The following is a 24359-nucleotide window of genomic DNA, read 5'->3' on the forward strand; positions in this document are numbered from 1 at the left end:
GGGCCTGTCGGCCTACCGCCAAGCCCGACTGATGCCAGTTCTTTACAGATAACTTATTTTTTTAATAAATGTCTCTTATTAGAATATATAGATTTAAGCTTTTTGTAATCATGTGTCACCTCGTCGCTCTGGTTTGTGTAACAGGTACATTGGGTCGACTGGATGGTATCTGCACCAGAAATAGAAATTACACCAGAGACCAATTACTCTGACATTATTGTTCCAACCCAGGACACCATACGCATGTCACAATTGCTGTCGATGCTTCTAACCAACAAGAAACCAGTAAGTTATTTCATTGGTTTATTTAAGGAATGGAGTAGTCCAGATGAATTGCATCCATTCATTTTGAAATATATCTAGGGAAGTACAAGTGGCACATACTTAATAACATTTAACAAAATGGGTAGTGTACATGTTTCCCAGGACACTATAAATCAGCCATACATCGGTGATACAAACATTAATTGAACTGCTGAAGAAATAAAGAGGAACAATTCTTGGTTTGAGCTCATTCAGTTCTCATAAAACATGACCAAAGCCGAAGAGTTGTCAGAGTACTTTTGTGGAATGAGTACATCCAGATTTACAAATAAATACAATAAAAGTGCATGGAGGCATTAGAAATGTAGCAGAATGGACAGTAACTTATTTCAAGATAGGAAGTGCAGAAATTCACAGCAGATATAAAGTGGACAGTAGGAATCGACAAGTATCAGTGAGAGGAATAATGATGTTCATAATTTATGTTAACAATTTAATCTGCCTTAAATAAAAAGGAGCTTCTTAAAGTGATCCTATTTTCTCTACCATCTTTCATTATAAGAAAGAAACCTAGAAAGTACACAAAATATGTTTATGTAGGGAGCTAAACATAGAAACATAGAAAATAAGTGCAGGAGGAGGCCATTTGGCCCTTCGAGCCAGCACCACCATTCATTGTGTTCATGGCTGATCATCCACAATCAGTAAACCGTGCCTGCCTTCTCCCTATATCCCTTGATTCTGCTAGCCCCTAGAGCTCTATCTACCTCTTTTAAATTCATCCAGTGCATTGGCCTCCAATGCCTTATGTGGCAGAGAATTCCACAACTCTCTAGGTGAAAAAGTTTTTTCTCATCTCAGTTTTAAATGGCCTCCCCTTTATGGGGCTTTCTCACGGGGCGACTTGACGCAAGAGGTAACCAGAGTTGAACATCGTGGGAACCTCGTACGATAACCGTACGGCATTCGTAGACCACCGTGGACCACTGTGGCGCTAATGGCAGGTACTCGTGTAACTTGTTGACTCGGGAGAAAATTCAAGCAAGCTTGAATTTCTCCAAGAGTGACTTGTACACTTGTGGTTGAACATTGAAACATTATATGGACGTAGTGGCCAGTGCGATATCCGTAATAACTCTTGCGTTTACCGTGGGAACTCCTGCAAACGGTGAACCCGGAAGCTGGACAGAGGGGACAGAAGGTGAGTAAAAAAGGTGGTCTCAATATCGCCAATGGAACATGTGTCCATCGAGGACGTCCCACCTCATTATCATTGTTGGAGAATCTTTTTCACTGGAACACTTGCAGAGATGGCTCCCAGAAAAGCTCAAAGAAAGGGGGTAAAGCATGTCAGAAAGGTTTTTGCCATGCAGGAGAATGAGGAGGAGATGCAGCAAGAGAGACAGGTGGAGAGGCAACAGGAGATGCCACAGATAATACTGCCTGTGGGCTCCTTGGAGCAGGGAGAGGGTGAGCAAGGTGGATTTCAGATTGCCTCCCCAGTAGCCGTTGTAGGAATAGCCTCAACAGACGCGTATATAAAGGGAAGATGGCAGAAGGTAAGGCCATATAACTTCACCAGGGAACAAGAGTGTGAACTTGTAGAATGGTACCAATTCAACGAAATTCTTTACGATAAATCCAGAGAGGATTACAGAAACAGGGAGAAAAAACGGAACCTGCTGGAGACGAAGGCTGCGGAGTATCCCGGGTGCTCATGTTAGTATATATAACGATATATTAGTACATCAACAGGAAAACCATTTAATGTTATCCATGATTTAAAAACATACATTGCTATTGATGTAAAAGTGCTGTTTTTGCAGTTAACTTAAACTTCTCTTATAAGTGTGTCTGTGCCCTGCAGCTGCAAAGTAAAAAAGTCGCAGACAGCTTTTACACGCTCTGTGTTTGAAGTTGGAATCATGAATCATATTGTCCAAATAGAGGTCTCCGTTGAAAGATGGGCTTCACCCAGTGAGACTTCCTCTTAATTCTCTTTTTAATTAATCTCACCCATCTGCCTTCACGCAAGCATCCTCGATTCACATAGAGGGCTGCTGCATACAGCGCGTCAATGAAAAACACCACCATCCTGTACTCGAAACTACTTAGTACAGGCATGTCTCCAAATGAGCCAATTCAACCAAGGGAGGATATTTATAGTGTGTGAAAAAAAAAGTGACATCATTTGTGCCACATGATGATTTAACAACACTTCACAGTTCACAATGTTCATTCAAGATTTAACGGGGAAGCTCGGGAGACGGACAAGTCACTCGCACAAATAACAGAAATGCCGAGTACCCGTGGGAACTCTTTATCTACCCCCCGTTATATCGTGTGATATCGTGCTAGACCACGACCACTTCACTCTGGTTACATCTTGCGTCAAGTCGCCCCGTGAGAAAGCCTCTTTATTCTTAGCCTGTGGCCCCTAGTTCTGGACTCCCCCACATTGGGAATTTTTTTCCTGCATCAAGCTTGTCCAGCCCTTTTATAATTTTATACGTTTCTATAAGATTCCCTCTCATCCTTCTAAATTCCAGTGAATACAAGCCGTCTTTCCAATCTTTCCTCATATGACAGTCCCGCCATCCCGGGGGTTAACCTCGTGAACTTACGCTGCACTGCCTCAATAGCAAGGATGTCCTTCCTCAAATTAGGAGAGCAAAACTGCACACAGTACTCCAGATGTGGTCTCACCAGGGCCCTGTACACCGCAGAAGGACCTCTTCACTCCTATACTCAAATCCTCTTGTTATGAAGGCCAACATGCCATTAGCTTTCCTCACTGCCTGCTGTACCTGCAGTATCCTTACAGTATCTTCTACTAATACTGCAAAGGGTAACTTTAAAATGTTGTTATTAATATTCCTACGCCTGTCATGAAGATTGCTTTTGTTTTCCATCCCCTTAAGGTGCTATGCATTGGACCGACAGGAACTGGAAAGACCATTGTCATCTCTGACAAGCTTCTTAAAAAGATGCATCCCGATTGCATCTCACATTTTTTGATATTTTCAGCTCATACATCAGCTAATCAAACACAGGATTTTATTGACAGTAAACTTGATAAGAGGTAAGTTTGTGGATAAGATACTGTAGAGCAGGAAGAGTTCAACAACTCTTGACAGCCTTGTAAGCTTCCAAGCACATTATAGCCACCAAAATCATAGAAATGCCAGTTTGATCTTTTATGAGTTCCTATTCATCAGGAACTCCATGAGTATAAGAAGTACATTTATGAAAGCAATCAGGACAAAGAAATGTAGTTGGCAGACAAAGTAAAGGAAAGTTAGAAAAGTCTCTACAAGTATATTAAGAGTAAAAGGGTGGTGAAGGAAATAATAGGTCCCCTTAAATATAATCGTGGCTATCTTTTGTATAGAACTGCAAGAGAGGGGGAGATTTAAATGGATACATCTCATTCAATTTTAATGAGGAGAAGGTCATGGAAGCTAAAGAATTGAGACATATGCATTGTGGTGTGTTAGGTCATATACAAATTACCATAGAGGAAGTATTGGTGGTTTTAAAGTTCATTAAAGTGTTGAGGTTCACTTTCCCTTAAACAGACAAAAACGCAAATAAAATCAGTAATCAAGCAGTGAAATTTTATTTTGCCAGGCGGGTGCGGTAAAAACTCTTACAGTTTAGTGTAGTAAAGACTCTTACAGCCTGAAGCGGTACTGCATGTCGGCACAAACAATGTCGGAAAGAAAGGGATGAATATTCTGCAGCGTGACTTTAGAGAGCTCAGAAAAATGCTGAAAAGCAGGACCTCTAGGATGGTTGTCTCCAGTTTGCTTCCAGTTCCTTGTGCTGGCAAGAGCAGGAACAGGGAGACACAGGACCTGAATGTGTGGCTGAGGAACTATTGCAGGGGGCAGGGATTTTTAGACCACTCGGATCTGTTTTGGAGTAAGGCAGAACTGTGCAAAAGAGACGGATTGGCCCTTAACAGGTGGGGGATCAGCATTCTGGCAGGCAAGTTTGCCAATGCTACACGGGTGGTTTTAAACTAAATAAGGGGGGGGGGGGAGAGGTGTCAAATGGGATAGTCAAGGACGGAGTTAAGGGAAAGAGAGTAAAGGGATAGTTAATGACCCCCAGATTTAACAGGAAAACAGAAAACAGAAAAGAAAGCTCACAAAGCTGTTCCAGCTGTTACGGTCAGGCAAACGCCTCCGTTGCCATGCGGTGAGAACGGAGTGGTTGAGAAGGAGTTTCTTCCCAGAGGCCATTCGGACTGTAAATGCCTATCTCACCAGGGACTAACTCTACTGAACGTTTTTCCTTCCATTATTTATTATGTAAAAGAATATGTGTGTTATGATTGTGTTTATAGTTTGTTTGGTTGTTTGTCTTTTGCACAAAGGTCCGCGAGCATTGCCAATTTCATTTCACTGCACATCTCGTATGTGTATGTGACAAATAAACTTGACTTGACTTGACAAAGAGATAGGAGAGTATGGCCAAGTTTAATAGGGATCGATGTGAAAGGTGAGATGCGTAAGGAATTAAAAATATTGTATATGAACGCGCGAAAGTATAAGAAGTAAAGTAGATGAGCTTGAGGTGCAGTTAGAGGTTGGTAGATATGACATTGTGGGGATTACTGAGACGTGGCTGCAGGAGGATCGGGCCTGAGAACTTAATATTCAGGGTTATACATCCTATAGAAAGGACAGGCAGGTGGGCAGAGGAGAGGGGGTAGCTCTGCTGGTGGGGGATGGAATTCAGTCCCTTGCGAGGGAAGACATAGGGACTGATGAGGTAGAATCACTGTGGATTGAGTTGAGGAATTGTAAAGGCAAGAAGACACTAATTGGTGTTATCTACAGACCCTTAAATAGTAGCCCGGATGTAAGGTGTAAGTTGCAGCAGGATTTAAAACTGGCATGTAACAAAGGTAATGCCACTGTGGTGATGAGGGATTTCAATATGCAGGTAGACTGGGAAAATCAGGTTGGTTCAGGACCCCAAGAAAGAGAATTTGTAGAGTGCCTCCGAGATGTATTCTTAGAGCAGCTTGTAATGGAGCCGACCAGAGAAAAGGCAATTCTGGATTTAGTGTTGTCCAGTGAACCAGATTTGATAAGAGAACTTGTGGTAAAGGAACCGCTTGGAGGTAGTGATCATAATATGATTAGTATTAATATGCAATTTGAGAAGGAGAAGGTTAAATCGGAAGTGTCAGTGATGCAGTTGAACAAAAGGGACTATGAAGGCATGAAAGAGGAGCTGGTCAAGGTAGACTGGAAAGGGATCCTAGCAGGAATGACGGTGGAACAGCAATGGCAGGAATTTCTGGGCATAATCCAGAAGACACAGGATCATTTCAATCCAAAAAGGAATAAAGATTCTAAGGGGAGTAGGAGGCAACCATGGCTGACAAGAGAAGGGATAGAAGAGACAAGAGACAAGACAAGAGACATTTAGTGTCACATGTACCAATTGGTACAGTGAAATTTGTGGTCACCATACAGCCAATTGACTAAAAAAAAGAGCACAGAACACGATAGTCTTTAACATTGACATCCCCACACAGCAGAATCAAAGTTTCCCACTGTGAGGGAAGGTACCAAAGTTCAATCATCCTCCTCCGTTGTTCACCCGTGGTCGGGGGCCTCCCGAACCCCTCGCTGTCGCCGCTACGGGCGGCCAGATGTTCAGGCCCGCTCGCCGGTTGATGGAACTCCGACGTCGGAACGGGAGAACATTAGAATAAAACGAAAAGAAAAGATGTATATCACAGTAAAGAATAGCCGGAAGCCAGAGGATTGGGAAACAGGTACTACGAATCTGTCTTCACTAAGGAAGACACAAAAAATCTCCCAGATGTACTGGAGGACAGACGATCTAAGGGAGTAGAGGAACTGAAATAAATTTTCATTAGGCGAGAAATAGTATTGGGTAGTAATGGGACTGAAGGATGATAAATCCCCAGGGCCTGATGGTCTGCATCCTAGGGTCCTCAGGGAGGTGGCTCTAGAAATAGTGGACGCATTGGTGATCATTTTCCAATGTTCAATCGATTCAGGATCAGTTCCTGTGGATTGGGAGATAGCTAATGTTATCCCACTTTTCAAGAAAGGAGTGAGAGAGAAAACGGGGAACTACAGACCAGTTAGCCTGACTTCGGTGGTGGGAAAGATGCTGGAGTCAATTATTAAAGAGGTAATAATGGGGCATTTGGATTGCAGTAAAAGGATTAGTCCAAGTAAACATGGATTTATGAAAGGGAAATCATGCTTGACTAATCTTCTGGAAGTTTTTGAGGATGTGACAAGTAAAATGGATGAAGGGAAGCCAGTGGATGTAGTGTGTCTAGACTTTCAGAAAGCCATTGATAAGGTCCCGCACGGGAGACTGGTGACTAAAATTAGAGCACATGGTATTGGGGGTAGGATGTTGACCTGGATAGAAAATTGGTTGGCAGACGCTAAGCAAAGAGTAGGAGTGAATGGGTCCTTTTCAGAATGGCAGGCAGTGGCGAGTGGAGTGCCGCAAGTCTCGGTGTTGGGGCCGCAACTGTTTACCATATATATTAATGATTTGGAAGAGGGAATTAGGAGCAACACTAGCAAGTTTGCAGATGACACAAAGCTGGGTGGCAGTGTGAACTGTGAAGAGGATGTTAGGAGGTTGCAGGGTGACCTGGACAGGTTGAGTGAGTGGGCAGATGCGTGGAAGATTCAGTATAATATAGATAAATGTGAGGTTATCCACTTTGGCAGCAAAAACAATGGGGCAGATTATTATCTCATTGGGGTTAAGTTAGGTAAGGGGTCACTGAACGTTGGTGTGCAAGTACAGCAGGCAGTGAAGAAAGCTCATAAAATGTTGGCCTCCATAACAAGAGGATTTCAGTATAGGAGTAAAGAGGTCCTTCTGCAGTTGTATAGGGCTCTGGTAAGACCACATCTGGAGTATTGTGTACAGTTTTGGTCTCCTAATTTGAGGAAGGACATCCTTGTGATTGAGGCAGTGCAGAGTAGGTTCACGAGATGGCGGGACTGTCATATGAGAAAAGATTGAAAAGATAAGTTTGTATTTACTGGAATTTAGAAGGATGAGGGGGAATCTTATAGAAACATATAAAATTATAAAAGGACTGGACAAGCTAGATGCAGGAAAAATGCTCCCAATGTTGGGCGAGTCCAGAACCAGGAGCCACACTTAGAATAAAGGCCATTTAAGATTGAGGTGAGAAAAGCTTTTTCACCCAGAGAGTTGTGAATTTGTGGAATTCCCTGCCACAGAGGACAGTGGATGCCAAATAACTGGATGGATTTAAGAAAGAGTTAGATAGAGCTCTAGGGGCTAGTGGAATCAAAGTACATGGGGAGAAGGCAGGCACGGGTTATTGATTGGGGACGATCAGCCATGATCACAATGAATGGTGGTGCTGGTTCGAAGGGCTGAATGGCCTCCTCCTGCACCTATTTTCTATGTTTCTAGTATGTAGATACAGACTATACAGAGTATCCCCACACATAGGGGCAGTGATTAAGAACATGTATTTATACTCCAATAATCAGCAATTCAGCAATACCTTATCTACAGAGCACAGTACAGCCTCTTGCTTCTTAAGATTGACAGCTTCTTAAGATTGACAGCTTCTTCTGAGAGAGGAAGAGTTAGCCATATATGGTTATATGAGAAGGCTGTTTTTCTGCAGAACAAGCATTTTGTTTTTTTTTTGCTAAAAGGCGCACATTATAATCTTATAGAGCAAGGGTAAGAGCCGAGAGTCTGAACATCCTCTAAATTTTTATATTATAGAGGAGACATTCATGAAGTTGTGCTTGTTATCTCACTTGTGTTATTGGAAAAAGCACATAAACATCTTGTTAGCCTTGTTAGTTTAATAGGAGCAAGGGTAACAGCTCTCTGCTGGCTTTGCAATTAGGAGAAAGGTAACAGAAAGGTCTTTGGTTTCAGCTGAATCCATTTATGTAAAGTTTAAATCTGTTAAACTTCCTCAAAAATGGATAAATTCCCACCAAGGTGGATAAATCCCAGGACCCAGAGTGCCTGCTTGCATGCCAATACCATGTGCATTATGGTAAAAATAGTGAGCTTGTGCTGAGTTTCCAGGTTAATCTTACTCTAAATGGAACAGTTATTGGGAAATATTGTTTGTGGTCTACAAACACGCCAAAATGTGTGGTAGATAACGTTTCATGCCTCTGATTGGTGAAAATGCATAAGAAAAAATAACATATAAACATTTGCGTTCTTGCCATTATACTTACTGTTGCATTTAAAATATTATTACCCACCATGATGTTTCTTTATGTTCTTATTTTCCTGATAATTTTTTCCCCGCAGGCGCAAAGGTGTGTATGGGCCACCTCTTGGAAAGTATTTTGTATTTTTCATTGATGACCTGAATATGCCAGCTCTTGAGACATATGGAGCCCAGCCTCCCATTGAAATCTTGCGGCAATGGATGGATCATAAAGGCTGGTATGACAGGAAACTGATAGGTATGTTTTGACCTTTGTTTTTGTTCTACTATGCATTGTCTACTGCAAGGCTAATAATTACAACAAAACTACCAAACACAGCTAAGTCATTAATCATGTCATCCTTGCACATCTGGCCTATGTGACTCTGACCTACCCTCTGATATCTTTCAGCCAGTTGAAGGGCCCTTTCAGTTGGATAATAAATGCTCGACAAGATAGTGTTTTCCACATTGCATGACAAAAAAATAAATTCTCACTGACTTTCATCTCCTCACCCTAGAACTTGCAATTTCCTAGAAATTAAATTAAATGTACATGAATTGGCGAGCAGTGCAGGAAAAATTGGCAGTAAATATCATCCGAGTAACATTCAAATGCTGATGCTAAATAATTAAGTTGGTGTATCATTATTATTTCAAACACGTGATTGGGTTTCTTAGATTTTGGGGTCTTTGAGGTTTCACCCTCTTGGTACACATTTTCAGAGATCTCTGAACAAATTGTTGGTGCATCTTGAAACCGAGATTCTGCCAAATCAGAAATGGAGAGAAATCAGGTAGTTAGGCCACAAAGTAGGCCACTTTTTCTTAAGTCTTTCAAATAGACATATGTGTTGCATTAGGGACCTGATGGGTGAACGAGTCTGAAATAGGTGTTCAATCTGCCAACTACACCCAAGGGGTCTGGGCATTTGGCAGGGCATCTGGGCAATGGAAATGTGGCTATAAAACAGAACATAGACAAATTGGTTCACTAAAGATTAAATACTATATAAATGTTCAGAATCACTAGAAGGAGGTGGAGCTCAACTGGGTTTGGATTGGCTTCAGCACCCAGTGAACAGTTAAAGTGCAATACAATACAATACAATAATACTTTATTGGCCAAGTATGTTTACAAACATACGAGGAATTTAATTTGCCAAGTCAGTCATACAATAAGTATGATAATAAGTAGATGATGTGAAAAACAATTTTGGGACATTTAGATAAGTAATAATGTGGAGGTATAGAAGTAGGTGGTGAAAAAAATAGATGAAATGAACTGGGACGAGGTTTATATGAAACAAAAACCAGGCATACTTCTTGAATGAAAGGTCTATGTGGTTTTGCCGTTTGTTTTCAGACCTCATCTACAAGATGACAGAAACGGAGGTGACCTTCTAGCACATTAGCTTTGGGGCAGAAGAGAAATAACTTTGACTTCTGGCTTGGGCAAGTGCTCAATTTATTTGAAATGTCCAGGGAAAATTATTTAATAGGTTTTATTGAAACATGCAGCACCTGAGGGTACTCCAATTAGCTAGTTGTAAAGGAAACTAGACGTTGTCCATAGTCCTTTAACTAGGTCTTTATTTAAACACTAATAACACACGTTCCAGTACTACACCCAAGGGGTCTGGGCATTTGGCAGGGCATCTGGGCAATGGAAATGTGGCTATAAAACAGAACATAGACAAATTGGTTCACTAAAGATTAAATACTATATAAATGTTCAGAATCACTAGAAGGAGGTGGAGCTCAACTGGGTTTGGATTGGCTTCAGCACCCAGTGAACAGTTAAAGTGCAATACAATACAATACAATAATACTTTATTGGCCATACTTTAGGTTCCAGTCCACAACTGGTCTACACACGTACTGGAACCTAACAGGGAGGGAACATGCAGACACTACAGTTATACTATAGAATGTGGGAGGGACGATATGCTAATGAGGTAGTTACATATATGGTTGCATGCATAACCATCTACATCCCTTCCCGTAAGATAAATAGCAGCAGCAGGCAATTATACAGACCTGCACATAATAACAATAATGGTCAGTGAACATCTCAAACTAAGCATAATCACCATACCGATCAGGGGCCCGCACAACTCTGCCAGAGCGGGTCCGTACACCACCCTCACTCCCCTCTCCCAAAGGCAAAGGCAGCGAAGACCGGGGGGACGGAACAGGCAGTAACGCAGGTCGGGGACTAGAAACCGGCGAGGCAAAAGACGAACTAGAAGGGGAGGACGAAGAAGAAGAACCGACAGGAGAGGACCGTGGGGAAAGAACAGGAGAGCCGAAATCATGTTTCACAGGAGCAGGTTGGGTAGGCGCAGGAATGACAGCAGGGGCACATGGGATAGCCCGAGGGGGAGAAACAGGTAAAGGAGTGGATGTGGACGGGAAAGGGATCGGTGGAGGAGGCTCACGGACAGCACGCAAATGCTGGCAACTGCGACGATATACAGTGCCCTCGTAATCCAGAGCGAGGGGAGTCAGCCAGCCCTACAACAGTAGCAAGCTTGGAAAAACCAGTAGGAGTCTGCATGCGAACCACCTGGCCCGCGGAGAGGGAAGGTAGAGGACGACAAGACTTGTCATGAGACCGACGCTGGATCTCATGGCGATGAGAGATGCGGCAGTGGACCGCCTCAGGGGAACGAACCACAGGAGTCAGGGATTGTTGAGAAATAGGCATAGGAGGACGGAGGACGCGAGACATGAGCCGTTGGGCAGGAGAACCCAAAACCCCATCGCGAGAAACATTACGCAAATTCAAAAGTCCTTGGTAAAAATCACAATTTGATAAACGAGACTGTTCCAACAAAGTCTTAGCACTGCGCACAGCACGTTCTGCCAGCCCGTTGCTCTGAGGGAATTCCGGGCTGCTAGTGTAATGGGCAAAGTTCCACTTAGTCGCAAAGGCAGCGAATTCAGCACTAGTGAACTGCTGGCCGTTGTCAGTTTGAAGCTTCACTGGAGAGCCAAACGTGGCAAAGTGACGGCGCAGCTTACTGATGACCATCTCCGAGGTGATGGTGGGAAGAAGGTCCACATCAAACCAAGATGAATATGAGTCAACAAGTACCAGATAGTTCTTCCCACGCCACTCAAAGATATCGGCGGCCAGCGAAGACCAGGGCATTTCAGGTGCCGGCTGTTGTAGCAGGGGCTGTCGTTGATGGTGAGGGGCCATGGAGTTGCAAGCAGCACACGCAGCAACCCGAGCCTTGATGTACTTGGCCATAGCAGGCCAATAGTATTGCCCTTGGGCATGGGCAACGGTGGCGTCTGCACCTGGGTGCCCGGAGTGTGCAGCCGTATAGTAGGCGTCATACAACGAGGCAGGAATAACCACTTTTGTGACCCTTAATGACAATACCATCCTGAAGTACAAGCTCGTCCCGAACAAGGAAGAACGGCCTCACGGCAGCAGGCAGGGAGTGTGGCTTGCAGTGGAAAGTTACCCTCCCCACAGGAGTCAGCTCCCCACAGGGTCTTCGCAGGGTCGGGCTTCAGACCCCGAGAGGTGAAAATGTGTCCGACGTAAGAGACCTCAGACAGCCGGAACCGGCACTTGGAGGGATTCAGCTTGAGGTTTATCTGACGAACACGGTCGAGTACCCGGCGGAGATTACGGTCATGCTCCTCGACATCCCGGCTGTACACAAGGATGTCATCTACAATGATGGCACATGGGAGCCCTGCAAACAACTGCTCCATGGAGCGCTGGAAAACCTCGCTGGCGGAGCTAATCCCGAAAGGCATTCTGAGGAACTTGTACCTCCCATGTAAAGGAAACTAGACGTTGTCCATAGTCCTTTAACTAGGTCTTTATTTAAACACTAATAACACACGTTCCAGTACTAACCACAACTGGTCTACACACGTACTGGAACCTAACAGGGAGGGAACATGCAGACACTACAGTTATACTATAGAATGTGGGAGGGACGATATGCTAATGAGGTAGTTACATATATGGTTGCATGCATAACCATCTACACTAGTAATTAAAATGCTGTCGTTGTTCTATGACATTGGGGTCTCATTTACACGTTAATAACCCAGGCAAGTGCCTTAGCCACCAAAAACAGGCCTTGTTAAGGCGGGTGGAAAATAGTGTGGGTGAGATCCTCGGTTTTGGAAGATGATTTTAATGGTGTCACCATTCTTGCCAGCTCAGGTAAGTTAAATTTGTTTCAGAGTTATTTATAAAATTATTATTTTAATACTGCAAATAAACGTGATTTCCCAGGAAACGTGTGGAAAAATTAACATCTGATCAGATATTCACTTTCAAAACGTCAAACTAGCAGGAATATAATATTGAGTCAGATGCTTTTGCTCTGACATACAGTATGCCCTCATTTTGCAGGAAGATTTAAACAACTAATGGATATCAACTTTGTCTGTGCCATGGGACCACCGGGTGGAGGAAGAAACCAAATTACTGCACGATTTTCCCGCCATTTCAATTATCTATCTTTTATTGAAATGAATGACAACAGCAAACTGAAAATATTTTCCACAATCTTGGACAGCTGGTTGGGTGAGTGCCTCAAATAGAGATTATACCCCTTTTAAGATCCAGTGAAAATATTCAGACATTAAATTAATTTTAGAGGTGAAAAATGGAAGATGAAAAGCCCTGTGAGGGAACCTATCAATGTTTAAAAAAGTGGCATTGCCAAATCTTACAACACACAAGGATGCAACTCATTGTGCCTGTCCCAGCGCTTTGAAGGAGCTTGCAACTGATTCTGATCTTAGGTCTATCCAGCAATTTCCACCTCCTCATAGGTAATATCCAGTTCTGTTTTGTAAGTCATTGTTGAACATGCTTCCACAATTCATTCAATTCATTCTGCATCATAGTATCCTATTGTGTAATATAGTATAAATACATTTATTTCATGAACATAATCAGAAAATTAAGCACATTAGATTTTAATTTAGGATTTTACTTCGAAGTCACGTGAGTGACTACGTGAACAACCCTGTACAGCCGCACGTGCATCATTACGTCAGACAAAGCTCCTCCAGCGAGTAAGTTTAAACTTCAGGTAAGTTTGTATTTCTTACCTGTTTTGTTTCCTTGCAGGAACCTCTTGTTCCAGAGGCTTCCTGCCGGATGATTCGCGAGGACCGACGAGGGAACCAGCTATGGGCTGCGGGGTAAACCCGGTTCTCGCCGCGGAAGCGGATAGCTGGGGAATGTCGGCTTTCGCAAGGTCAGTCGCTGACGGGGTGGTCAGTGATTTTCAGGCGCTCCGGGTGCCGGGAGGGTTTCCCTCCAACAGGCATAAGAAGCTGGGGTTCCCGGGGAGGGGACCTCCAGAAGACCGGGTGTCGGGAGGGTTTCTCTCCGATATAAATATAGATGCTGTGGTTCCCGGGGAGGGGACAACCAGCAGACCGGGTGTTGGGAGGATTTTCCCCGATATACATATAGATCCTGGGGTTCCTGGGTAGGGGACATCCAGTAGTAATGTGGCTCTCAGACCGCAGGGGTCCCCAGGACAGGGGTTAAACAGACCGGAACGGTCAGCCCTGGTGCTGGTAGGGTTTTTCCCTCCGGTAATATATATGGGCGCTGGGGTTCCCGGGGAGGGGAAATCCAGCAGCAATGCGGTGTCCAGACCGCAGAGGTCCCCAAGATATGGGGTAAACCGACCAAAGTGGTCAGCCCTGGTGCCGGGAGGGTTCCCTTCCGGTAAGGAGAAAAAATTTGGAGGCTGGCCAGGATGGAGCCCTAATGGAGAGGAGGCTCATTCTAGATACACTCTAACAGCAGGAGTTGTGTCAGTGTGGGACTATTGCTCTAGGCCGTGCCAGCAGCGCTTTGTAATAGGGCTGCTTAATGTATGGCAGCAGCACCTGTAGAAGGGCTGCATAATGTCTCCCTCATGGAGAAGGTGAGCTTACCGGGGCAGTTTTGTTCTGACCCTGAAGTTCTGACCCTGAAGTATTGCAGAACAGCATACCCCAAGGCATGGAAGTCGCCGGGTCAGTATTAGGCTGACGCCAAGCCCATGCCAGCGTCGGCCTGTTGGAGAGGCCGCGCTAGCAGCGCCTTGTAGCAGGGCTGCTTAATGTCTCCCTCATGGAGGAGGAGAGCATGCTGGGTCAGTATAAATCTGACGCTGAGGTTGAGGGTATAGCCGTGGAGCATACCTCAAGGGATGAAGGGCACGTGTCAGAGGTACCATTCCTGGCAGCAAGGTTGCCATCCCAACACAATGCAGTGAACACCGCTATCAGGGGACGTTAGAGCCACTCGTCAAATCTTCTATTCAGGTAAGACCTATTCCACAGGCAAAACCTGGAGGACGAAGCATAAGCTGTCGGAACAATTAGGCCACCGACGAGGAAGTCTTCATAGTTCGGTGACAACGCACCCCACGGCTTCATCGGCAGTAAGCGGTTCACTGAAGCTGGTAGCAGCATGAAATCTGACCGGAGTTACTCTGCAACTATGTGACCACGAACAAGTTGGGAAGATTTAAAATTGGTTGTACAATACACAAATGATTAAGACATTGTCATCTACTCAGAGGCATTAAACCAGGTAAAACTGGACATTACTAGTATTCCAAGAAGGTTGGAATTGGGCCAGAATTGTGTTGAGCCAGGTTCAGTATTTTAGCCAGGTTTGCCTTCGAGACAGGCTCGGAGATATGGGCAGAATTGTCTTTCAAGGCAAGGTCAGAATTATGGCAAGAGTTGTCTTGGGACATGTGAGAATTATCGGAACCAGGCCAGAGTTGCCGTTCAGGGCAGACACAAAATGATGGCAGGCGTGGCCTGGTCATTATGAAAGAAGGGTGATTAAACTGATTTCATTGAGTTTTCCATTGTGGAAAACAGTGATCATCAGAGATATTTGGAGGCATTGCTATGATGAGGCGATTTAACAGTATGATGACAATAAATCATTCAAAGGACTACTCGGAGTTCAAAAACACTTGTTATGTATTGCCTGAATTATATTTTGACGCTGTATTTGGCTAAAATCCACTGTTTCAGTCTCAAACTACTTGAGAAATAGTTCTCCTCTATCCAGTTAAATTAAGTTGAGCAACAGATTGGAGTCAATAGAAACCTGGAACAGCCTTGTTGTTATAAAGCAGTTTTCTATTCATTAGACGAATTGGCATTGTAATAGATGTGATGCAGCTGTGCAAGTGGGAGAATTGACAGCATGCTTAATGGCAAACTATAAAGGGCCAGGAAGGTAGTTGATAACACACCTTTGCTATTACCAGCTGAAGCTACTAAAGTCACTATGATGGACAAACAGTATTCAGCATTGCTCCAGTAGTTGATCAATAAATATGTCATTATATTGCAAAATGATGCTAATGGCCTAAGGTGGGAAAATGCGAATGTCATCGCTAGTTGGAGGTGGAGGAGATTTGCATGAGTTATTAATTCTTCAGTTATTGGTATCAACTATCTATAGACACTACGTGCATTTTATGGGTTAAAGAGTGATTGAACGAATATGCATAGCTGCATGCTCAACTTCATGTTGATACACTATGATGGTGGCATATGATAATCACGGGGGTGCAATCAAGTAAAAGAATCCTGTAATAGGTACATAATCTCATTTGCCACTGGAGTATCATCAAGTACAGATCAATGACAACACAGAATGGGTGTTGGACCACACCGTATTTATGAAATTCTGATTCAATGCAACACCAAATATAGATATGTTGTTTTCATGCTAATTCACAGGTTGCAAAAATGTGTGGCATAACAGTGGCGAAAGATACATTCTCGCTACAAGCAGGAGGAATGGTCTTTTATGTCTTCCTCCATTTTGCTTTATGAGTCGGGTCTTGAAATAAAGTCATCACGAGCCCGCTTTAGGTTCCAGCTGTGGGATTGGCCTATGCAGTTTGATTCCCGATTTGTCGGGAATAATAATAATAATGCAACCTTGTATGGTTATTTTAAACGTAACTTACTGGTTCAGCCTGTGGCTCGGGAAATCAGCTGTTGCATGATAAAATCAATTTATGTTCTACAGATTCTCAATAGACTGCCTACGGCTTGGGTTGTCACACCTATTCTTGTATATATTAATAGTGCTGGAATAGTACCAAAAAGCAGTACTTTGCTTCTTCAGGAGATGGGAAGCATTTGTTTGATGTCACATTTAAAATGGTACAGATTGGAGCTATTGGAGTTCATTTTAAATGGTCTTTGACAATATTGAGTTGTAGGGTCATTAACTGTGCCAAGGTGCTTTCCATCAGGTTTACTGCATCAAACGAGATCTACTTTGTTGGGTTAACCCCGGATATCGAGTTAGTAAAGGATATCTTTAACACAAGTACAATGCAGTATGGGAGGTTGACGTTGTGTTAACACTATTTCACCAGGGGGTTCCAGCTACACTCTTAGCTTTGGCAGGATCCTCCTGGCACTGGTTTAGCACAACAGGTCACTCGCTACATAATTGTTACAGGAGAGGATGATTACATCTGCAAATATATGTATAGTATTTTATGTTATAATTTATTTAAGCAGAGCAGTAGGGGGTGTCAGGTCTCAAAATAGGTCAAGGCATACCTGGGGACCTTTTGTTATGTGAGGGCACACATATACAACAATACGTCAAGGTCACCAAGAGCCTTTGAGACTCTGAGCTAGCTATGATTGTTAGTTACAAAAAATGTTATAAGAACGTATCTGTTCAGATCTTGCCAGGTGTTAAAACGGAGTTGAGTTATGCAGGAGTAGATACAGATCCGGATCTCACTACGCCAGGGCTGCTATAACAGCAGCAGCAAGGGTTAATTACGTTCCGCTGGACCACATCCTAACGGCTGTAGCGTAGTCAAATGAACGAATTTTCAAACATTTTATAATAACCCGTTGCCAGACCAGGGGTATTTCTCAATTTATTTTACGTTCTGTTATAGGTTCCATCCGGATGAGAGATGTGACTATTGTTATTACTTTATTTAACAGCATCAGCATGTTTAAATCTATGTCATGACTGTATGCATTATGAATGTTTTCCCTCATTTGTCAATGGGGCAGTTGTGGTTGTGTTGACGTTTCTCACGGCATGAAATCACAGAGCTTTGAAATCTTCACGTAGTCACTCACGTGACTCCGAAGTAAAATAGTAAGATTAAACGAGAACTTACCAGTTTGAAGTTTGATCTTTATTTTATGAGGAGTTACGATGAGGGACTACGTGCCCTCTGCTCCCAGCCCTCATAAAGGTCATCTGGTAGTTCTAGTCTTCTTTCATCTTACTATTATACTTCAGTCACTATTATCTGTGATTTCACATCGCTGCTTTGAAGATTGACGCACGTGCGGCTGTACAGGGTTCTTCATGTAGTCCCTCATCGTAACGCCTCATAAAATAAAGATCAAACTTCAAACTGGTAAGTTCTCATTTAATCTTACTATTTTGTAAATTATAAAAATGTGTCAATTACACCAATAGGGTACACCTAAACAGGAAAAATCTGCTGCAATTCAAGATTATATCAGAAAACCTGCAAACTGAACAGCTAAGAAGCAAACACACTTTAATTTAGAAAAAAAGTAAAGCAATCCACATTGGTAGAAGAAATTAGAAAAAAATTACCTACTCCTTAAAAACAAGGAATGGGGTAAAAGAATACAGGAACCTAAATATGCAAAGAAATAAACCATTAAAAAAGCAGGATTAATTGTCAGCAAAGAAATTAAATATCCTTGCAAACTAAATTCTAATGTAACAAAGCTGCATTATACTTGGAATACTGTACACATGTGAAGGATTAAATAGATTGGGACTTTTCCTTTTAAAATTAAATAACTTGGAGCAAGCCTGACAGAAATCTTTAAAAGGATAGAGTCAAAATTAATGCTCTGAAAATAGGGACCATAAATGCTCAGTAATTTCTAACAAATCCAGTAAAAAATGCAGAAATAGAGGAATGGTTGAAGTAAATAACTGAAGTAAATATACTGGACAATATTTTTGTTAAGGATTGGCTTTCTCTTATTCAAATCAAAACCATAAAATAATAGTCAAGTAAAAATACTTCTTGTTCATTATATTATGAATATATTAAATATTATATAACATTATTAATATGATCCTACTTTATTGGGATATAGGCCCCCAAATAGTCAATGTGAATTAGAGGAACAAATATGCCGGGACCTTGCAGGCAACAGCAAGAATAATAGGGTTGTCATAGTAGGGGATTTTAAACTTTCCTAATACAGACTGGGACGACTATTGTGCAATGGACTCAGATGGGGTGGAATTTGTCAAATGTGTTTAGGAGAGTTTCCTCAGGTAATATGTAGAGCATCCTACAAGGGATGGAAGTAGCTTGACTTGCTCTTATGGACAGACTGGACAAGTGACTGAAGTGTCAGCGGGCGAGCCTTTTGGAACCTTTGACCACAGTTATATTAGCTTTAAAATAGTGAAAGTAGAAGCTACAGATGCTGCTTTACAAAAACTACCATAAAAGGCTGGAGTAAAAACTTGTGAAATCCATATCGCTGCATTCCTTGCATATACTGTACATTTGCCTATCTACAGGCCACTTAAATGTCACTTTTGTATCACCATCACCTCTCCCAGCACGTTCCAGGCACCCATCACTCTCTGTAATATCTGCCATTTCTCTGCCCATTTTCTGTGGATGATCTATATCCCTCTGAAATTTGGTGATTACAGGTCCAAACTGCTTAACTTCTCCATGAAGGCAAGTCCCTTCATCTCAGGAATCAACCTAGTGAACTTTCTCTGCCATTCCTGTGATGCAACCATATCCCATTTTAAATGAGGAACAAACTCAGCACTCAGATCTCCGGAGGTGCTTTTACCAATTCCCTGTGAAGCAAAATAAAGCTCATCATACCATCTGCCTTTCTAATTACTTAATGTAGCTGCATGTTAAATGTATGTGTTCCACATACAAGGCACCCAGTTCCCTCTGTACAGTTCCTCTCTATAATCTCTCTTTAATTATACAATATTCTACTTTTCTATCCATCCCACCAATGTGGACAATCTCAAATATCCCATATTTCATTTACCAAATGTTTGCCACTTACCTACATCCTTCTCATGATTTACCTTCCCACCTACCTCTGCAGCATCAACAAATTTGGCTAGATTATGCTCAGTACCTTCATCCAATTTCTTAATATAGGTTGTAGCTAGTTGAGGCCCCAGCTCTGATCCCTGTAGCTTCTTATTAGTTACATACTAACCTGAAAACATCCTATTTATCTTGAATTTTGGAGAAGAGGATTGATTGTTCGAAATCCCGTCTCACACAATAATTAAACCTCCTCTGTGAAGTGACTTTTGCAATTGAAAAATATTTATCTAAAAACGTACTCTATACTTACTCAGAATCACTAGATCACTGTTCAACATATGGAAATTTTTCTTGAGAGTCCACCCCAATCTTTAATGGCAATGTTTATATTTGCTTGAAGATGAACAGTGATACCCAGCCAATTTATTGTGTAGATAGACACAAAGTGCTGGAGTAACTCAGCGGGTCAGGCAGCATCTCTGGAGAAAAAGGATGGGTGTTTCGGGTCGGAACCCTTTTTCATACATTTATTGTGTCGTTAATTCCCAACATTAAAATGTGGCAACAAAGCTGTGTTGAAGTCTGCCTGTTTCTTTGTTTTACAGCGAATGCTGAAGAGGTAAAAAATCTGAACAAGCCACTTGTTATTGCAACAATTGAAGTTTATTCCACTATAATATCGCAGCTTCTCCCAACCCCTGCCAAGTCGCATTACACTTTCAATCTACGCGATTTGTCCAAGGTCTTCCAAGGCATCCGCATGGCTGAATCAGCTAGTACACAGGTATGTTTGACTGTACCTACAGGCTGCCAAGATGCAACATTCTCTTGTCCCCGTCACTTGCCCAAACCAGTTGCTTCATATTTAAATGAAAATCAAATGATGTTATTCAAAGCCATACATTTAGAAACATAGAAACATAGAAATTAGGTGCAGAAGTAGGCCATTCGGCCCTTCGAGCCTGCACCGCCATTCAATATGATCATGGCTGATCATCCAACTCAGTATCCCGTACCTGCCTTCTCTCCATATCCCCTGATCCCCTTAGCCACAAGGGCCACATCTAACTCCCTCTTAAATATTTAAATAAATTTAAATATTTTGGGGAAAGCTTTAGTGTAGTAGGCAATGTTGAAAAAAAGCATAAGTTGCAAATAAATACTATCATATTACCAGTAAGTGAAATGATAGAAGTATATCAAATTTAGGGACATAGATAGGGTAGACAGTCAGAACCTTTTTCCTTACTCCCCTCCATTTTGACATGGTTCCTCATTCCCCTCCATTGACATTCCGCACACACCTTCCCCCCAGTGATCTCCTCCCTACTCGCACTACTGCTACTGTGTGTGTATATATATATATATATATATACACATTCTACCTCTGATTATACTGTATATATCCATCCGCAACGTACTTAATGCTTACTGCACTAATACTTCTGTCTATACTGCATATATCCCCACCCATTGTATCCATACTACAATGTCCCACTGTACATATATTTCCCCACCTATAGTGTACCCTTATCTATAGACTACTGTATATATCCTACTCTTACTGCCTATGCTGCTCTACTGCACTTTCTTAGATATTATTCCACCACATGCACTGTTTTTGCACTTCTGGTTAGATGCTAACTGCATTTCGTTGTCTCTGTACTTGCACTCTGCACAATGACAATAACGTTGAATCTAAACTAATCTAATCTAAAAATGTCCATCTCCAAATGTGTCCCTGGAAACAGTCCATAAATCAGATAGTATTCTGTAATTGACCCTTTGGGCTGAACCGCGACAAGGACCATTCCATAATTCTCCAGACTCTCTTCACAAACCCACATGATCCTGGCAATCTGGTTTGTGGGGGCTGAGGCGTGCAACAAGAATTGGCTGGTGCGAACAGACAAGGTCAAGCAAAAATTGAGTTTGTGGAAGCAGCATAAGGTCATGTTAACCGGTAAAAATTTGGTCATCAGGTGTGAGGTGCCTTCAGGACTAAAGTACCTTGGCAATCACCTGGGCCATCTTCCATTTAATTCAAAGATGAAGTGGGTCCAACGGGTCACGATGCAAAAATCCGCAGAGAACGGGGCAAAAAGTGTGCCCAACGTCGCGTTCATCCTGATGGCCACGTTCATGTGTGGCTGCATCAGGCTGCGCATCGAGCCAATGCACATGGGTTCTAAAGTGTCACTACTTGCTGAGATCATTACTATCTGACCCCGTTGATGTAAAAGGTGGGCCTGGTAAAAAGCTCGGATGCTGTGCAATGGACAGTCAGTCAGCTGGATATTGCCGTACCTCCTGTCTTTGTGGAATGGTTCTTCGGGACCAAAACCTTAGACCCCGTCCATCTGGCAGTGGTCAGCATGGAACATCCTGCGGGCACAGATGGCACAGATTTGGGGATCCTCATCTCTACAAGATCATGTGATACTTTTTTAAATATTTAAATAACATGATCTTGTGACCAGAAATAGTCCAGTGAGACTGTCTCCTAATAAGGAAGCTGAATTTATCTAAAGTATTTGTACGTATATAGTAAGCCTGCTATTTGTTGATCCCATGGGGTCCATGAATTCTCTGTGTGAAAATTTGTATTTTAAAACTCAAGGTAGTATCATGTGAATTATCTCACCTACTTTTGCTTGTTTCAGAGTAAAGTTCTGTTACTGAGACTGTGGTATCACGAAAGTTGCCGTGTGTTCAAAGACCGTCTGGTGAATGAACAGGACCGCAAATGGTTTGAAACTCTGATACACAGCAAGCTTGTAGAATTGGGCACAAGCTTTGAACATGTTGCTCCAGAGTTGCCTGTGCTCTATGGGGACTTCCTGGCTATTGGAACAGATAACAAGATCTATGAATTTATCGCTGACCATGAAAAGGTGATTTTTTTTTTCACTCTGTATTTGTCCCCCAATTATTGGAATCTGCTTTGTAATGTCCACATTCTCCAGGAGCAGAAAGTGCATTGTTGACTTTTCCTCTTAGATAAGTCAAAGACTGAGAAATGTGTCTGTGCAACATTTGAAAAAGCAGTGGTGCATTGGGAAAAATTGCATAAATGCAGTATTGGTTAACTGTGTGTATATGTCTGGGAGAGGTAGCATCAATTACTAACAGCAGTCCTGATCCAAAACATCACCTATCCATGTACTCCAGAGAAGCTACCTGACATGGTAAATTATTCCAGCATTTTGTGTTCCTCACAATGTTCCAGTATCCAGTTTGCTAAGTATCTACTAATATCATATGTTCTTTTAAGTGCAAGATGTTTACCTACCCTAGCAATCTTTCTCCAACATGCAGTCCAGCCAAATGACATCAACCATATTTGTTTGAATCACAACTGGGTCTGTTAATTCTGAGAGGAACTGCATTTCAATATTGAGGAAAGCTTAAACTGACCACCACTTAAAAGGTCAGGAACATCACTCTTGCAAACACAAGCATAGTGCTTCGAAACCAATCCCAAAACAAACCTGAGGTAGTATGTCTCCAACTGGGACCCCTGTCACCACACCCCAGAAAGCATCAAAGTTCCCATCAAAATAACAGAAATGCTGCTCCTAGAGAGTTTGTGTTCATGGGATCAAAAATAAGTAAAATACGAAAGAGAAAGATATCTGGGTAAAACCAAAAATCTACTCCACCTTTCTTCTCAGATCTAACATCAAGAAGTAACCCTTAAAGGGTTGCAGCAAATAAAACCAGCACTATTTCAGTCACTGGGGAATGTGGAACAAGGAATGAACGTACGCTATATTGATGGGATTGGGATTGGCAGATAACTCCAAGTAGATAGACAATCATGCATAGGTTCTTGTAGATTCCTGTGCATGCAAGAAACAGGATAATTCTAAGTGTACATTTAAGAATAGTAAAGGCATTTTTGAGTTTCTTCTCGCCGTCTTTCTGTGGCCTTTTGCAATTGCGAGTAAAATCCCACGCAAATACTTATTTTGGGGAGTCAAATTCATGGTCAAGTTTATTCTCAAGTCTTTGGAAACTATCTGCACTGATATACCATGTATGGCCACTTTATAGGTCATTGGTAGATTGCAAAAGTGAAACAACTCGATAAGTGGGAAATCTTTCATTCTTGATCAACATGTATTCACATCTGAAAGGGCAGTTAGTTGGCTGCTGTCCGAATCTCTCCAAAAAGTATTGATATTCATGTAGGGTCCTTTTGCCTTTACAGGTATCTTCCTGACAACTCGAACACAACAGAATAGAAACCTTCATTCTACCATATCTATGCCAAGCATAATCCCAAATTAAATAGATCCTATCTAGCTACACATTGTCCACATCCATCTATTCCTTGCCTGTCCATGTGGCTGCCTCGATACCTCGTAAATGTTGCCTTGTGAAGCTCTGTGCAAGAAACAAATCAAATCTTGCATCGTCAATCTACTTAGAATGTCCCCCTGCTGCCTGGGGAACTTACACTGACTATTTATCCTTTCTATGACTCATAATTGTATATACTTCTATCAGCTCGCCCCTTAGCTTTAAATGCTCCAGCCAAAACAATTCAGGTGTATTCAATCTCTCTTTAAACTCTCTAATTTACCGCCATAAGTGTATTCTGTCCAAGGAGTTTCCTTTCGTTCTTCAGAAGCATGTGCACATTGACCGGTTCCCTCCATGTAGTGGCAAATTTTTCCATTATTGCAGCATTCCTGACCTTCAGTGCTGTCTTTGTGGAATGTGCACATTATCTATGTGACCGTTGGGGTTTTCCA

General features: G+C 42.3%; 1 protein-coding gene across 1 annotated transcript in view; it reads left to right on the forward strand.

Moving 5' to 3' along the window:
* The window catches only part of dnah1 (dynein, axonemal, heavy chain 1), a 217222-nt gene that overhangs the window by 117690 nt on the left and 75173 nt on the right, over positions 1–24359 (forward strand). The window contains exons 42-47 of the mRNA XM_055647806.1: positions 145–285; positions 3186–3346; positions 8605–8762; positions 12894–13067; positions 20205–20383; positions 22263–22493. Coding sequence (XP_055503781.1) covers positions 145–285; positions 3186–3346; positions 8605–8762; positions 12894–13067; positions 20205–20383; positions 22263–22493 — 1044 coding nt within the window. The remainder of the gene's footprint in view (positions 1–144; positions 286–3185; positions 3347–8604; positions 8763–12893; positions 13068–20204; positions 20384–22262; positions 22494–24359) is intronic.

This window comes from Leucoraja erinacea, chromosome 16 (genome assembly GCF_028641065.1).
Source record: "Leucoraja erinacea ecotype New England chromosome 16, Leri_hhj_1, whole genome shotgun sequence".
NCBI classification, from domain to species: domain Eukaryota; kingdom Metazoa; phylum Chordata; class Chondrichthyes; order Rajiformes; family Rajidae; genus Leucoraja; species Leucoraja erinaceus.